This window comes from Mobula hypostoma, chromosome 1 (genome assembly GCF_963921235.1).
Source record: "Mobula hypostoma chromosome 1, sMobHyp1.1, whole genome shotgun sequence".
In the NCBI taxonomy this organism is placed as follows: domain Eukaryota; kingdom Metazoa; phylum Chordata; class Chondrichthyes; order Myliobatiformes; family Myliobatidae; genus Mobula; species Mobula hypostoma.
In genome coordinates this window covers 177,969,101-177,988,028 of record NC_086097.1, presented here as the reverse complement: position 1 = coordinate 177,988,028, position 18,928 = coordinate 177,969,101, and the positions used below count along the sequence as shown (strand labels likewise).

At 42.3% G+C, this 18,928-nt stretch overlaps 1 protein-coding gene across 4 annotated transcripts in view; it reads right to left on the bottom strand.

Annotated features, from left to right (window-relative positions):
* The window catches only part of kctd1 (potassium channel tetramerization domain containing 1), a 130,393-nt gene that overhangs the window by 16,548 nt on the left and 94,917 nt on the right, over positions 1-18,928 (bottom strand). For all 4 annotated transcript variants that reach the window (XM_063060284.1, XM_063060276.1, XM_063060267.1 and 1 more), the window contains one exon: positions 4,306-4,484. In XM_063060284.1, coding sequence (XP_062916354.1) covers positions 4,306-4,469 — 164 coding nt within the window. In that variant the 5' untranslated portion in view covers positions 4,470-4,484. The remainder of the gene's footprint in view (positions 1-4,305; positions 4,485-18,928) is intronic.

Sequence of the window (18,928 nt, the reverse complement as noted above, 5' to 3'; positions counted from 1 at the left end):
TTTCAGGCCAAGACCCTTCGTCAGGACTAACTGAAGGAAGAGTTAGTAAGAGATTTGAAAGTGGGAGGGGGAGGGGGAGATCCAAAATGATAGGAGAAGACAGGAGGGGGAGGGATGGAGCCAAGAGCTGGACAGCTGATTGGCAAAAGGGATATGAGAGCATCATGGGACAGGAGGTCCGGGAAGAAAGATGGGGGGGGGGACACAGAGGATGGGCAAGGGGTATATTCAGAGGGACAGAGGGAGAAAAAGGAGAGTGAGAGAAAGAATGTGTGTATAAAAATAAATAACAGATGGGGTACAAGGGGGAGGTGGGGCATTAGCGGAAGTTAGAGAAGTCGATGTTCATGCCATCAGGTTGGAGGCTACCCAGACGGAATATAAGGTGTTGTTCCTCCAACCTGAGTGTGGCTTCATCTTTACAGTACAGGAGGCCGTGGATAGACATGTCAGAATGGGAATGGGATGTGGAATTAAAATGTGTGGCCACTGGGAGATCCTTGATTTCTCTGGTGGACAGAGCGTAGGTGTTCAGCAAAGCGGTCTCCCAGTCTGCGTCGGGTCTCGCCAATATATAGAAGGCCACATCGGGAGCACCGGACGCAGTATATCACCCCAGCCGACTCACAGGTGAAGTGTCGCCTCACCTGGAAGGACTGTCTGGGGCCCTGACTGGTGGTAAGGGAGGAAGTGTAAGGGCATGTGTAGCACTTGTTCCGCTTACAAGGATAAGTGCCAGGAGGGAGATCAGTGGGGAGGGATGGGGGGGACCAATGGACAAGGGAGTCGTGTAGGGAGCGATCCCTGCGGAAAGCGGGGGGGGGCGGGTGGGGAGGGAAAGATGTGCTTAGTGGTGGGATCCCGTTGGAGGTGGCGGAAGTTATGGAGAATAATATGTTGGACCCGGAGGCTGGTGGCGTGGTAGGTGAGGACCAGGGGAACCCTATTCCTAGTGGGGTGGCGGGAGGATGGAGTGAGAGCAGATGTACGTGAAATGGGGGAGATGCGTTTGGGAGTTGATAGTGGAGGAAGGGAAGCCCCTTTCTTTAAAAAAGGAGGACATCTCCCTTGTCCTGGAATGAAAAGTCTCATCCTGAGAGCAGATGCGGCGGAGACGGAGGAATTGCGAGAAGGGGATGGCGTTTTTGCAAGAGACAGGGTGAGAAGAGGAATAGTCCAGATAGCTGTGAGAGTCAATAGGCTTATAATAGACATCAGTGGATAAGCTGTCTCCAGAGACAAAGACAGAAAGATCTAGAAAGGGGAAGGAGGTGTCGGAAATGGACCAGGTAAACTTGAGGGCAGGGTGAAAGTTGGAGGCAAAGTTAATAAAGTCAACGAGCTTAGCATGCGTGCAGGAAGCAGCGCCAATGCAGTCGTCGATGTAGCGAAGAAAAAGTGGGGGACAGATACCAGAATAGGCACGGAACATAGATTGTTCCACAAAGCCAACAAAAAGGCAGGCATAGCTAGGACCCATACGGGTGCCCATAGCTACACCTTTAGTTTGGAGGAAGTGGGAGGAGCCAAAGGAGAAATTATTAAGAGTAAGGACTAATTCCGCTAGATGGAGCAGAGTGGTGGTAGAGGGGAACTGATTAGGTCTGTACCTGTCAAAATACTTTTTAAATGTCTTAACTATACCCACTTTTCCAAATGATGTGAGTTTATGGATAATTTACTCCTTGCATTTTCCTCTTAAGTTTAACACAATTTTAAAATGTTTATCCAGTTAATTCTCCAAGATCCACTGTATCTGTTATATTACACAGGTTTGTAATTGCTCAAATAAACTCACCTCATTTTCCCATCTACCATCTCCTGCCACTCAAAGACTCATCCAGACATTCTCTCTTCCCCCCTTCCATTAGGCTGAAGATACAAAAACCTGAAAGTTCATGCCACAAGGTTCAAGGATAAATTCAATCCCACTGTTACAAGACTAGTAAATGGTTCCCTAGAATGGTAGATTGACTCTACCTCATTATGATCTTGCATCTTTAGCTCTGCCTGCACTTTCTCTGTGGCTGTTACATTTTATTCTGCACTCTTGTTATTGTTTTACCTTGTTCTAACTCAATGCACCATGTGATGATTTAATCTTTATGGACGGTATGCAAGAACAAATGTTTTTCACCGTTCTGCAGTATATATGACAATCATCAGCCAATTTACCATTTATCTGTGGACAATCAACATCTCGGGTCGAGATCCTTCACAGGTCCAGATGTGGGTTTTGACCTGGAATGTCGACTATACATTTAACTCTACAGATGTTTCCTGACCCCCCGGTTCCTCCAGCAGCTTCTATTCTGCAAAGGGACATATAGCACATATTCCAGGCCAGTATTTACTGACCTGCCGCCTCTAAGATCAATCTACTGCCACTATCCTATCAGGTAGTCTGTTCCAAATTATAGCTCGCCATGTGAAAATCCCTCCTCTGGTTCTTTTGCCAAATCACCCTCTATCAGAGTCCTCAATGGAACGTTGCATATTTCCGTGCAATCACCTCTGCTAAGTTCTAGACAGCAGAGGCTTGGTTAGCTTAATTTTCTTTGAAAAGATTATTACCATTCCACAATACCAGCAATCACTTGAGTGAATTTGCATTGTGCTCCACCTAGCATCTTCTTGCTGTGCCTCAGATACTGGACTCTCCTACTCATTCATCCTCTCTACGTCCATTCTATCCAGGCCATTCCGTGTCTAGTAGGTATTAGTGAGATTCCCCCTTCATCATTCTGAACTCCATCGAGTAAGGCCCAGAGAAATCAAACACTCCTCATATGTTACCCTTTCCATTCTGGTGATCATTCCTATGAACTTTGGCTGGACCCTCTCCAGGGCACATTCAGGGCCCAAGGTTGTTCCAGGTATATAATGTATCGTGCAGGAAAATAGCACTTGAGGTACAAGGTCAGGTTTCACCTTGGTGAACTGCAGATCAAGGGAGATGGGAATGAATAGCTGAGTCCTACTTTTACCCTTCATTAGGAGTTGTTATGCCTTCACATCAGATCTAACATATAATAAAGATAAGACAAAAGGCCAGCATATTAAAAGGCATTATACATTTATATCTCAAGCAGTTAGAAGTCATTATTCAGGCCATTCAGACAACAACCTGTAAATTTGCTCATTTATTAATTTATAAGTTTATTTTATAAAGATATAAAGATTAGCTTTATTTGTCACTTGTACATCAAAATATACAGTGAAGCACGTCATTGTGTCAACAACCACCAAGGGTTGGAGGCTGTGCCGGGGCAGCCTGCAAATGCCACCATGTTTCCAGCACCAACATACCATATCCACAACTCACTAACCCTAAGCCACACATCTTTGGAATTTGGGAGGAAACCAGAGCACCTGGAGAAACCCATGCAGTCATGGGGAGAACATACAAACTTCTTACAGACAGTAACAAGGTTTGAACCCCAATCGTGACTGTTGACGCTGTAAAGCATTAAACTAACTGCTATACTTCCATACCACTCCTTTTGTATTTAGGTTTGTAAGTACACTGGCTGCACTTTAACAACGTAATACATTCTCCCACTCTCTACAGAGAAGCCACTTCAAACCCCTTCCTCTGTAATGTTGACTGACCTGGAAGGAAAAGGTTGCATTAAGACAAGGCCAGGCAGCTAAGTTTGCAATGTGGCTCAGAATAATATACCACAGTATTAAAAATAGCTGAGTGTAACCGAATGCAGGTCTTTAAAACAACAAACTGGGTTTGGCAGGACAGACATGGAGATGTTTTCAGTCGTAGTGAATGATAAATATAATTGTATAAATGCTGTAGACCTCGGGGTGCAGTGACATAGTTCCCTGAAAGTAGTGACACAGGTAGACAGGGTGGTGAAGGCGGCACTTGGTCAGGGCACTGAGGACAGGATTTGGGATATCATGCATGTTGCAACAGTACAAGTCATTAGTGGGAGACTGCAACACCAAACAAAATACTGGAGGAACCCAGCAGGTCAGGCAGCATCTGCGGAGGGAAATGGACAGTTGAGGTTTTGGGGTGAGACCTGTCATCTGGACAATCAGAGAATTTGTTGCTCGCATTAGATACCAAAAAATTAAAAAACTAAAGAATAATAAATGATTTACTTTACTAGATTCCCTGTGTTGTGTTCTGGAATTAGAGGGTTATCTTATAAAGTGAGGCTAGACAGCTTGGGTTCAGATACCTGTCTTGGAATTCGTTCTAGGAGTGTTTTATAAACGAGGTTTTATAAAAATTGAAGAAGACATTCCCCACCCACCCACTCCCCAACACAGCAGTATGTTTACCTGGAATCAGAAAACTTAGTTAAAGTTGCCAGGCTGCTGGTGTACATGTGACCTCCCACATCAATGTGCACTGGAGCGTTGGACTTTGTCAACTGTGCCGGGGTTGGGATCCCTTGATTGCTCAGCGGGGACACGGGAGACCGGGTCAGCAGTGGCCTTGACATGTTACGTCGACTGTCCTAGAAGGGAAGGGATCACAGTAAGGCAAAGCCAAGTGGCTACGATTGAAATGCAGCCAGAAGTAACATTACTCCGGCATTTAAAATGGTAGAAGACAGACCATAAACATGTGGAATCTGTGCACTGTCCACTCAAGAATTCCACCTCTTTTCATATCTTTCTTACATTAAACCTGTGTTTTTGGAAAAGTGCCACTGAAACCCTTGGCCCTGACTGCACTGGTACCAAGGACCCCCTTCGCCAACTGCAAACCTGAATGGATTTGCAGCTTTGCAGCTGTTTAATAAACTTGGGACAACAGTGTGAGAACAAGCATCCAGAAAGGCACAAACTCAAAGCAAGGCCAACTTACAAATCTTATCTCGGTGGATTTCTGGACACATACAAGACATTGCAATCGGTTGAGCAGAAAACATTAATAATGGATATCCAAGGAATTAAAATTTTAAAACTTTTTTTTTTAAAGAGCACTTCCATGACCTTTCCAAAATTCCATTATTATTTCATTTGAATTTTACTATTCTAATACTACGCATAAATATACCCCAATAACATAATAATAGACATATAATGCTTCTTCTGGGTAGTAATTAAGGGAATTTTATTGGCCCATGGCCCATGACATTGGGAAGTATTCCCGTTCTTCAAAATGGTGTCCATGGTTTTTTTTTTAAAAATATTGATCTAAAAGAGCTTTTCTTTGCTCAGCACTCCCTCAGTACTACGTCAGCAACACATCACTTCTAGAGTGAAACTGTCTGGATGCATAATCAAATCTAGTCAGTTGGACCGCTGTAATTTGTATGGTCTGGGACTTCCTCAAAGAACATGGAGCTTGTTTCCACAGGAAGAGGCTAAAGGGGAAGCTGGATAAGCACACTTGGGAGAGTGTGTAAAGGAGAAGGAATTAGATATTCAGAGCAGAGTGGCTGGAGATTTATGTGAAGCAGAAACAGCAATAAAGGGCATTAGGGCCTCATGGTCTACTTCTTTACAGTTTATTATGCAAGACTTTTATACATTATTACATTGCATTTCATATCTGCAGATTAATACATAATAAAATGGAATAAATTTTATCCCCCTGCCCCTTGGAACAATGTACTATTCATTAACATGTACACGGTCAGTTTACGACAATATTCACAAACTGATAGATAACAGAAAACTTTCACTCAGTATCTTTAACTACAGAGTGTAGTTGCATACTAAGACACAAGAGACTGTAGATGCTGGAGTCTGGAATAACCAGCAATATGCTTGCGGAACTCAGTGGGTCGGGCAGCATCTGTAGATCTGTGGGATCAGCTCACATCGGCGGTTCCTTTCCTCCCACACATGCTGCTCCACCCACTGTATTCCTCAGCAGGTCGCCGATGTTATCAAGAAAACACTGTGAAGTGTCTCAAATATGGAATCAAATGCAATATTCAAACTCATTTACAGATGTTCATCAAAATGGATAGGTTTAAAGGAATGATTTACAACGGGGAAAGAGAAGTGGGAAGGACAGGGATGTGTATTTCGGAGCTTTTGATTTGGGAACTAATGATAATGGCAGCATAGGCAAAACAACGTCAATGTTTCCAGGGATATGTTCAACCAGTCCCAGTGATGACTCTCACAGCCCAGCACCACACTCCAAAAACATGCACATAATTTTGACCTCATCCAATGGTAAGGATTTCTGGACAAATCAAGGACATTCTCAAGTCTCGTGAAATAAATAATAGTCTCACCAACTGACAGGAACCCTGGTCCGTGTTTATTTAAAATGGAAAAACTACGCCTAGAGAGGCACTAATAATCAGATCAGATTTGGATCTAGGTTTATTATCACTGATTTATATGATGTGAAATTTGCTCTTTTGTGGCAGCAGTGTGGTTCAGACATAAAATTACTATAAATTACGTAAATAAACCAAGCGCGCAAAAGAACAGAATAATGAGGGAACATTCATGGACTGTTTGTAAATCTGCCGAAGGTAGGGAAGGAGCTGCTTTTGTATCTTTGAATCTGGGTTTCCAGACTCCTGCATCTTCTCCGATAGTAGTCAGTATTGTCCCAGACGGTGAGAGTCCTTAGGGATGGATGCCGCCTCTTTTACAGACTGTCTCTTCAATTAAAACATATGGAAGCCCAGCAAACGGGAGGGTAGGAAAGACAACCTCCCACAAGCTATCTCATGAAGCATCTCCGGGTTCCACATTGGGCTTACCTCAGAACCAGACACAAACTACTGTTGAATGGATATTTCTGTAGTTGGGCACATCCATCTCCATCATCGGTAGTATCTACAGGAGGTGTTGCCTCCAGAAACAAACATCCATCATCATACATCCCACCGTCCAGGCCATGCCATCTTCTCACACCTACTATCAGCCAGGAGGTACAGAAGCCTGAAGTCCTGCACCCCCAGCTTGAAGAACAGGTACTTCCCTTCAGCCATTCAGTTAATGAACCAACTGGCACAACTCTAATCACTACCTCAGTATAACAACATTATGATCACTTTGCACAATGTTTTTTTTCCCCCCACTTATGCTCTCTCTTATATTACTTTAATATGTTTTTTTCTTGTAAATGCTGTGCATCTGATGCTATATGCCTGTAATGCTTCTGCAAATTAGTTTTATCATTGGACCTATATATACATGTATTGTGCATCTGACAATTTTGAGTTTAGTCACTGTAACCTTTTCCCATGTACATCAGCTATCTGTCATAGAGTCATACAGCACAGAAATAGGCCATTTGGCCCAAATGTTCCATGCTGATCACAGCAACCTCCATATTAATCCCAGTTGCCTGTGTTCGCCCTATACCCCTCAAAGCCCCTCCCCTCCATGTACCTATCCAAATGCCTCTTAAATGTTGCAATTGTACCGACCCCGATCACTTCCTCGGGCAGCCCATTTCAGGTCTCTGTGTAAAGTTACCTTTCAGGTCTTTTTTAAATCTCTCCCCTCTTGTATCTCTGTTCTTTAGTTTTGGACTCCCCAACCCAGGGGACAAGAGTATGACCCACTAACTTATCCATACTCTCGTGATTTCAAACTTCAGTGAGTTCACTCCTCATTCTATTGCGCTCCAGGGAATAAAGATCAGACACGGCTAACCCCTCCAACTTCTCAGGCCCTCTAGTCAGTGCGGCATCCTTGTCAATCTCTTCTGCACTCTATCTAGTTTGATAATGTCTTCCCCAAAAAAAGGGGACCAGAACTGTACGCAACACACAAAGTGCAACCATACCATTGACTTATATCAAATCAAATTATCATTCAGACCATACATGGATATAGTCGAATGAGACAGTGTTCCTCTGGGGCCCAGTTGTATAACATACATTCAAAATAGTGAGAGAGGGGAAAAAAATACACACACATCATTACTTAAGAAAACACAAGTATAGTCCTCGTTGATGAGCGACATGCAAATCGATGGTGCAACTCCCGGCCGTCCAGCCTGTCCTTCCGCCTGTCAAACACTTGAAGGCAGCACTGATGGGAGAGGCCAGCTCCCAACTGAGCACAGCCTCCTCTCCAGCGTTGTCTCACCTGGACTGCCACAGCAGGCAAGCCCGCTTGAGGCCTCGTCCTTGCTAGAACCGAGGCCACATTGCTGCCTCATTGCCTTGTCTTGCCACGAAAGAAGGGAAACAGGCCTGTGGCTTCTCACATTCTCAATGTCTGACAGGGTCTTGCGATCACAAGAGAAATGTCCAAGACAATATAAGTAAACACATCATCCCTATTCCTAAACTTATTGTTCTTACTAAATCCATCCACCTGTACTTTTGGCTTAGATACTATTTTGTTGACACAAACACGAGGAAATCTGCAGATGCTGGAATTTCAAGCAACACACATCCAAGTTGCTGGTGAACGCAGCAGGCCAGGCAGCATCTCTAGGAAGAGGTACAGTCAACGTTCCGGGCCGAGACCCTTCATCAGGACTAACTGAAAGAAGAGATAGTAAGAGATTTGAAAGTGGGAGGGCGAGATCCAAAATGATAGGAGAAGACAGGAGGGGGAGGGATGGAGCCAAGAGCTGGACAGTTGATTGGCAAAAGGGATATGAGAGGATCATGGGATGGGAGGACTAAGGAGAAGGGGGGGGGGGAATTTTTGTTTAAGTTGTTTGTTCGAGTCATAGAGTTATGCAGCACTGAAACAGGCCTATCGGTCCAACTGATCCACACCAACCAACTAGACCCATTTGCCCACACCTTTCTAAACTTTTCCAATCCATGTACCTGTTCAATTGTCTTTTAGAAAGTTGTTTTGTACCTGCCTCAACCACTTCCACTGGCAGCTCATTCCACAAAGGTACCACCTATTGTGTTTAAGAGTTGCCCCTGAAGTTCCAATGAAATCTTTCTCATCTCAAAACTATTTTCTGTTGTATGATGCAAATCTCAGACTAAAACCCATCCAGTCAGATATCCAGTCTGAATCTTGAAATGCAAAGTGTGAAGACCCTTAAAAGGGGGAAAGTTATCCTTTTACTCAACTGCTATAGACTGTATGACTGGTGGTTATAATCATGCAAGAGGCTGTAATATAGGTCAGAGAAACTATTTAAAGATTTGTTTTAATCAGCTTATTTGCTGTACAAATCTGGTGAAGTCTAGTTTATAAATCACAACAAAAGAATACTGACAGGGAAGCCTGTTAAGTTCCTTGAACAAGTCCTTTTATTCACAAGGATCATGGCTGCCTTCCCAGATTCCAAACAGTAAATTTGCTTCTTAATAAAAATCAATCTACATCAGTTTTTGAAGTTTTCCATTTGGTTGGTCATTCCACATTTGGAATACTGTCAACAATTCTGGGCCCCACATCTCAACAAAGATGGGCTCGCCCTGAGAGAGTCCAGAGGAAGTTCACAAGAATGACCCTGGGAATGAAAAGTTTCTCATGAGGAGCATTTGATGTCTCTGGGCCTGTACTCAATGGAGTTCAGAAGGATGAGGGGGGCGTATTACTGAAACATAGCGAATATTGAAAGTCTCGCAGGCTGTTCCCAGTTCATCTTGGATATGTTGGTTGTTAATGCATATGACGCATTCCACTGTATGTTTCAATATACATATGATAAACAAATCTGAACCTGCATCTGGATGGAGTGGATGTAGAGATGTTTGCATCAGTAGAAGAGTCTAGGATCCAAAGGCACATCCCCAGAGTAAAGGAATGCCCATTTAGAACAGAGATGAGGATGAATCTCTTCAGCTACAGGGTGGGGAATCAGTGGAGACCAAATTATTGAATATCTTTAAGGCAGAGATTGATAGGTTCGTATTGGTAAGGGAATTAAGGGTTATGGGGAGAAGGCAAAGAGAATGAGATTGAGAAAAGAAAATCTCACAGAATGGTAGAAAGTCTCAATGGACTGAGTAGCCCAATTTCTGCTCCTACATCTTACGGTTATTTATTTCAGTCCTTGTGTTGGGAAGGATTCCTGGTTTCCACTGCCCTCTGTATCAGGAAGTTCCCTCCTGACACCACCACTAATCTTAAGGTTCTGCTCATTTGTTTTGCTTTGCCATTCTTAACCCCCTCACATTCCAGAGAAGTTTGTGCACCCTATGCTCACATATTAACTCTTTCAGTCCTGATGTTGCCTTGGGGAAAAACTTAATTGTGCATTAATCATTACCAAGCATAAAAAACTTACAGCTTGCTGGTTGCCAGACTTCCTGTTGCTTTATTAATATTAAATTCACGGCTTTTTCAAGAAAAGCCTGATCAAAACCTTGAAATATTTCCCTAGGAGATATTTTTCATATTAGAAAGAGGTCTCATTCAATATTCACTATTTTACTGCAGGCAAGTGTGGGAGATTATTTCTCCTGAAGCCTTTGGCTGATATAAATTTCCCTGTGCAACTTCTGCCTCACATCCACCTTGAAGTTTCAAAACAGTGAAGGAAAAAAACTAGAAAGAAATGAAACAAGGTCACAGCTTAACAACCAAACTAGGCACGAACTTGCACAGCCAGTGAAACTTGCCAGTGCTTTAGGGTTTTGAAGTAACATTTAGCATGGTTTACGGAATGAGTTTGCAAGTCAAAGCAGAACAGATTGCAATATTGCACAAGGACTTAACCAAAATTAATAAAGGTTAGGACCTATACCATGAAATGTAGGGTCCTGGGGACAGAGGGACCTAGGAGTGCAAGTGTGCAGTTCACTTAAAGTGGGTAGTGGGTGGAGAAAGCGTTTGGCACATTGACTGTCATCATTTTAGGCACTGAGTATAGGAGTTGGGTTACTTTAGGCATTGTTGAGTCCACCCTTGGTGTATCATGTACAGACTGTTATAGAAAATATGTTATTAAGCTAAAAGGAGCACAGGAAAGATTTACCAGGATACTGCCTGGACTTGGAAAGTTACAAAGAGAGTTTGTGCAGACTAAGACCTTATTCTTGGAATGTAGGAGATTTGTGTGAGCTGACAGAAATTGTGAAAGCACATCATCTTTTTCTGGAGCGGAGGGGGTGCTAAAAAAACAAGAGGATATATGCTTAAGGTCAGAGGCGAGAGATTTAAAAGGGACATTAGGGACAGCTTCTTCACGCAGGGGTTGGTGTATATTTGGAATGAGCTGCCAGAAATACTGGTTGAGGCAACGCATTAGTAGCATTTAAAGCTATCTTGTTAAGTACACGGATAGGAAAGGTTTAGAGGGCTATGGACCAAACAGGCAGATGCAAGTAGCTCACTGAGCAAGACAGCTGGCATGAGCCAGTTGGGCTGAAGACCCTGTTTCCATTATGTACAACTCTGACTAAAGTGGAGTAAGAGATTACAACACATAGGCAGGACAATCGACATGACAAATGGTGATAGAGTCATAGAAAAATACAGCATATTAAGAGGCCCTCCAACCCATCTGGTCTGTGCTGAACTATTTAAACTGCCAATTCCCATTGACCTGCATAGCAAACATAGTCCTCCATGCCACTACCATCTATGTAGCTATCCAAACTTCTCTTAGATGTTGAAATCAAGCCCTCGTGCACCACTTACGCTGGCAGCTCCGAGTGAAAAAGTTTCCCCTTCTATTACCCCTAAACGTTTCACTTTTCACCCTTGACCCATGACCTCCAGTTGTAGTCCCACCCACCCTCAGTGGAAAAATCCTGCTTGCATTTACCCTTTCTATACCCCTCATAATTTTGTATACCTTTAATAAATCTCCTCTCAATCATCTATGTTCCAAGGAATAAAGTCCTAACCGATTCAATCTCTCCATATAACTCAAATCCTCCAGACCTGAGAACATCCTTATAAATTTTCCCTCTACTCTTTCAACCTTATTTACAGCTTTCCTGGAGGTGGGTGACCAAAACTGCACACAATACTCCAAATAGGGCCTCACCAATGTCTTATACATTACATCCCATCTCCTGTATTCAATATGAAAGCCAATCTGCCAAAAGCTTTCTTTATGACCCTATCAACCCGTGACATCACTTTCAATGAATTATGGACCTGTATTCCCAGATCCACTGCACTCCTCACTGCCCTACAGTTCACTGTGTTAGATCTGTCTTGGTTGGTCCTACTGAAATGCAAAACGTCATTCTTGTCTGGAATAAATTCCATCTGCATTTTTCAGCCCATTTTTCCAGCTGGTCCAGATCCCACTGCAAGTCATGATGGTCTTCCTTGCTATCCACTACACCCCAAATGTTGGTGTCATCCACAAATGTGCTGATCCAGTTAACTACAACAAGGTTTGCGGAAGGAATACGAATTAGATCAACATCCCCCAGAGACAGTGCACAGAGGAACGATGGATTGGTGCCACAGAAACACTGCAAGACATTTATTCCACCGTGCTGGTGTATGTTGAGTACAAGATGCAGTTGCACCTACCCACCCCCATCCCCATCCCCACTCCCAGCTCTGCTACAATCCAATACTCTGGCAAAATTCCCTCTTCAAGCTATTCTCTATCAACAGCTCTTGAATAATCTACTTCCAATATTCCTTCAGGTATTGCAACTTGGGCCACAACAACCCACTTTCCACAATTTTTTCCACTGCCCCTTCCCTCTGCCCACCCCTTTCAATTAAACTGAAGGCAAATCTTGTAGACACCAATAAACCTGCTGTTAATCATGGAAATAAAACACCACTGACTAACCCTTCCTAGTACTGGATGTTTCCCAGAATTTGACTAATTGTAAAATTATATTTTGTTATTTTCTTCCTGTACTTGCTAATGGAATCATTTATAAGTTATAAGCAATGCCCCCTAACCATCTCTGTTCTAAGAACAACAGCAGACCACCAATCAGCCCCTCCCCCTCCCAACCACTACTACTTCTGTACAATGGAGGACACTGTTAGATAACTGAAATCTCTGACAACATCTGAATAAATCACCCTTCAAAGACACTAATGGTTCTTCTCAAATTTCTCACTTGTACCCGATACAAGTTTATAAAATTATGAGAGGCATAGATAGGGTAGATAGAATCTTTTTCCCAGGATAGAAATGCCAAGTACTCCGCGACACGCATTTGAGTCAAGATGAGGAAAGTTTTAATGTGTGAGGCAGGCTTCTTTACAGAGAATGGTAGGTGCCTGGAACGGGCTGTCAGGAGTGGTAGTCGAAGCAGATACAACACTCTTAGATATATACACAAGTATTCAGGGAATGGAAGATATGGATCTTGTCCAAGCAGAACAGGTTTAGTTTAATTAGGCATTGTGTTTGGCATAGATGTCATTGGCTGAAGGACCTGTTCTTGTGCTGTACAGTTTAATGTTCTCACAACTGGATACAATACTCTAGCTTTGGTTCAGCCTATCATTTAAATGTTTTGCATAATCTGAGCATTTGCACGTTAATTAGAGAGCCCTACACACATCATTAGCAGTCTTATCCTGCACAATGTTCGCAAATTTCTTCATAGATGCTTCCCTTTTTAAATAAAATTATTTATTTTCTGTGTTCATGTGGTATTCACATCTATGACAGTGATGATATAAATTATCTTTCCGTAATAGCTTCAAGCCAAGAGTTGCATAAATTTTCAGTGAGCCACACTTGGAGTACTGTGTAAAAATTTTAGATTCTGTACTTCTTTATGTATATAAAAATGATATAATATATAATATTTTATATATGTTATATATGATTAAGCTAGAAAGAGTATAACGAAAGTTTACATGAACAAACATAAAAGATTCTGTAGATGCTGAAAATCCTGAGCAACACACACAAAGTATTGGAGGAACTCAGCAAGTCAAGCAGCATCTATGGAGGGGATTAAACAGTTTACATTTCAGGCAAAGACCCTTCATCAGGACTGGAAAGGGAGCAGAAGCCAGAACAAGAAGGTGGGGGAGAGGGAGGAGAAGTACAAGTTGGCAAGTGATAGATGAGGCTTGGTGGTTGGGAGAGGAGTGGTGATAGGCAGAAGATATAAAGGACTGAAGGAGGAGGAATTTGATAGTGAGGACAGTAGACCAGTGGTCCCAACCTCCGGGCCACGAACTGATACACTGCCTCGAAGAATGCAGAGGTAGCTTGAACGCACCTAGCACATATTTAAGAAAAAAGCCAAAATAAACAAGCTAATTAATTAGGTGCCTGAATTAGCTTGTTTATTTCAGCTTTTTTCTTAAAGATATGTTGTGTGCGTTCCAGCTACCGCTGCATTTTTTGCGGCAATGTATTGGTCCACAGCCCAGAGGTTGGGGACCACTGCAGTAGACCACTGAAGGGAAGAAGGAGCACCAGAGGAAGGTGATGGGCAGGTGAGGAGAAGAGACGGGGTGACAGGAGAACCAGAATAGGGAACTGATAAAGAAAGAAGAGGGAGGGGAAGTAATTATCAGAAGTTAGAGAGATCACTGTTTACAAGAATGATGCCAGTAGACAGAGATCTAATTTAGTGTGAAGATGGGCAACCTAGGGACTTATTTCTTGGAGCATAGGAGATTGAGGGGTTATCGTATAGAGATGTATAAGATCATGAGGGAATTAGAATTTATTATTGTCACATATACAGAGGTACAGTGGAAAGCTTGCCTACTGTTCATGGTGCAACAAGGTAAACAATAACAATGCAGAACAGTGCAACAGCTGCAGTGCAGGTAAGCAATAAGGTGCAAGATCACAACTGGATAGGCTGTGAGTTCAAGACTGTATTTTATTGTACTCGGGAGCCATTTAGTACATTACAGCAAGGTAGAAGCTATCCTTGAGCCTGGTGGTACATGCTTTCAGGCTTTTGCATCTTCTGCCCAATGGAAGAAGGATGAAAGAATGTACGAGTGTCGTCTTTAATTATGCTGGCTGCCTTACTGAGGCAGTGAAAAGTATAGACAGATAATTGTCTGAATATCTATATCAGAAGTGTAGACAGATATGTAGATAGGGTGAATGCACAGTCTTTTTTCCCAGGGAAGAGAAACCAAGAACTGGAGGACATAGGTTTAAGGTGAGAGGAGTTTGAGGAGATTTGATATGTCACTTAAAACATTTGAAAATTTCTACAGATGTAACGTGGAGAACATTCTAACTGGCTACATCACCGTCTGGTGGGGGGAAGGAGCAACTGCTCAGGATTGATGTAAGCTGCACAGTATTGTAAAATTAGTCAGCTCCATTATGGGTACTAGTCTTGATAGTATCCAAGACATCTTCAAGCAGCAACGTCTCAAAAAGCCAATGTCCATTATTAAGTATCCCCATCATACAGGGCATGCTTTGTTCTCAATGCTACAATCAGGAAGGAGGTACAGAAGCCCGAAGACCCAGCAATTCAGGAACAGCTTCTTCCCCTCTGCCATCCAGTTTCTAAACGGACATTGAACCCATGAACACTACCTCACTACTTATTTAATTTAACTATTTAATATGTATTTTTTTTTACTGTAATTCCTTTTTTCTTATATTTATCATGTATTGCATTGTACTGCCCCACTAAGTTAACAAATTTCATGACATATGCCAGTGATATTAAACCTGACACTGATTCTGTATTTCACTTAAATACATAATTTGTTACTCAGTAGCTTGTCTTTTTATACCTTTTTAATTATTTCCCTAAAATAAGGGACCCCACCCCATACCAGACAGTGATGTAACCAGTTAGAATGCTCTGCACAGTACACTTGTAAATATTTGTGCAAATCTTGTGCCATACTGAGTCTCATCAAACTCCTAATGAAATATCACTGCTGTTGTGCCTTCTTTGTAATGCCATCAATATGTTGGGCCCAGGGTAGATCTTCAGAGATGTTGTTACCCAAGAACTTGAAACTGCCCACCCTTTCTACTGCTGATCCCTCGATGAGGACCAGTGTGTGTGTGTGTGTGTCCCCAACTTCCCCTTCCTGAAGTCCACGATCAGTTCCTTGGTCTTAATGACATTGAGTGCAAGGTTGTTGTTGCGACACCACTCAACCAGCTGATCTATCTCACTGCTGTACGCCTCCTCATTACCATCTGAAATTCTGCCAACGATAGCTGTGTCATCAGTAAATGTATAGATGGCATTTGAGCTGTGCCTAGCCACACAGTCGTGGGTGTAGAGAGAGTAGAGCAGCGGGCTAAGCACACTTCCCCGAGTTATGCCACTGTTAATTATCAGTGAGGAAGAGATGTTACTGATGGTCCACATTGACTGTGGTCTCCCAATTCTGAATATTCTGTTAGCACTCTATACTACAGCTAAATAGAAGCTTTTTATGAGACAACTTATGTTCTTCCTTCTGCAATGGGATCCAAAGGGTTCATGTCCCACTGAGTACAGCTGGTAGAACTACTACCTCACAGCACCAGAGATTCAAGTTCAGGTTCAATCCTGATCTCCAGCGGTGCCAGTGTGAAATTTGCGCGTTCTCATTGTGAATCTGCAGTTTCCCCTGGGTGGACGGATTTCCTCCCATACCCAAGGAAAGGAATGTTGGTAGGTTAGCTGCAAATTACCCCAGTGTGTGGGTGTGCAGTAGAATTGGGACAGAGTTGATGGGAATGTGGGGAGAATAAAAAGGGATGAGTGTAAATGGGTGATCGATACCAAGGACTCAATAGGTAGTGGACATAGCCTAGTTCATCACAAGTAAAACCCTCCCCGCCACTGGGCACACATATAAGGGGCACTGTCGCATCCCTCAAGGACCCCCACAATCCAGGCCATGCTCCCTTCTCACTGCTACCATCAAGGAGATGGTGCAGGAGCCTCAAGTCTCACACCACGAGTTTCAAGAACAGTTATTACCCCTCAACCATTAGGCACTTAACTCACCCCAGTACTGAACTGAATTCCACAACCCATTGACTCGCTTTTAAGGACTCTACAACTCTTATTCTCCTTTCCTTTTCAAATCTTTTTATTATTATTATTATAATATTATTCTCAATATTTATTGCTTATTTATTTGTTTAATTTATTTATTCTCTTCTTTTTGTATTTGCATATTGGTTGTTTATCCATCTCTTTCCTGTGAGGTTTTTCATTGATTCTATTGTATTTCTTTCTTCATAATGTGAATGCCTGCAAGAAAATGTGTTTCAGGGTAATATGTACTTTGGTAATACATTTACTTTGAGCTTTGAGGAGCATATTTGATACTCCAGAAAATTCACTTAAACGCGTTTTCTCTCCACGAAGGGAGGGCTGTACTGACAAGAGAGCCTTGTTCAATACATTATACAAAACTAAACAACATTACTCAGCTATCAAATGAAAAATAAACAACAAAACTGAAGATGCCAGGAGCTGAAATAAAAACTGAAAACACAGGAAGCTCACAGAAAATCAGGCAGCATCAGTGGAAAGATAAACAGTTAATATTTTAAGTCTAGGTGAAATTCCTGGACCTGAAATATTTCTTTTTCAATAGACGCTGCCTGATCTGCTGAGAATTTCCTGCCCTTATTGTTTTCATTACCGTGTGAGTAATCCAGAGACTTTAATCATCATCCTGGGCTTGAACTCTCCTGGATGGAAAACTAGCTTAAAGAACAAGGGAGCTCTGGTCTAAGCAGACAATCAGCATCAGCAAATATAGATAATTATTGTCACTTTCTGGGGGAACTGCCAAGTTTTCTACATTACATTACTTCAATAGTAATTCATAATTGCAAACTGCTTGGAATGTACATGCTTGAGAAAAGAACAATATAAATGCAACAAAATAGCCTTACAGTAATTCCGTCCCATTATTAAAATAATCTTCTGTTTGGTAATGATCTGTTTAAGAGATTCAGAAAAGGATGAAGTCACTGAATAGCTCCTCCAAATTTGATGGACTTCAAGCTTGGGATCTCATTTATAACATCTGGAGTTGAGAACTTTTCCAGTGCATTGCTGGTGAAGCAATACATCAACGTCATGCTGGCAACCCCTAAGTATTATAAGCAAAACCAATATAGACTGCAACAAACTACTCACCACAGCATCTCTGCACAAAGCCCTGTCAATGCTTTAAGCCTACCAACTGACAGGATGTGTATAATCATCAAACCTAATTATCATATTAGGCAGACATCACTATTAAAATGCCAATAAAATCAACCAACGACTGAGCAGAGAGATGCATTGCTAATCGGACCCAGGCTTCCCAATTCTTGGGAGTCACAATTCACATGTTACCCATTTACAACACAACAACCTGTGTTTAAAGCATACTTATTCTGCCTCACGCACATCACAACTTAAAAATTCAGCAGGAGATTTCCTGCCTCATGAGCTTACTTAGCCATTTGTAGGGAAAATGCTGGACCCTCAGCCCATCTTTGAAAACACCTCTCATTGTACATCCACCCAGAACATACACTTCTTTCTTTGTTGTAAATATTGTATGATTCTGTGAAACTGTTTTAGTTCTGATGGACAAAGTGATCTTAAGCACAGAGACTGGAAAAATGAGGAGAAACAGGATCAGCAAATAAATAGATTGATAGCAGGATACAATTGGTGAAAAGATTTGACATTTCTGATCAGTGGACATCCACCAGAATTGTTCCAAGATGATATCGTGAGTATTTGGTGTCCATGGACCTCTGACCTCTTCACTGAAGATGTTCTACCTTGAAAAATAGAACATGGAACATGGGAACAGACCCTTCAGCCCACGATATTATGCCAAACTAATTTGGAATCAAATGCCCCCAGCTAAACTAATCCCCTCTGTCTACACAACATCTATACATACCACTCCATACCCTGCACATTCATGTGCCTAAGAGCCTCCTGAATGCCTCTGCTGTATTTGTCTGCACTACTCTCCCAGACAGCACACTTCAGGCATATACCACTCTCCATGTGAAAAATGAAAGCATCTCCTTTCAACTTACCCCTTTTCACCTTAAATGCTGGTAGTAGACATTTCTACCCTAAAAGAAAAGGCTCTACCTACTTACCTTATCTATGCCTCTCATAACTTCACGAACTTCTATCCGATCTCC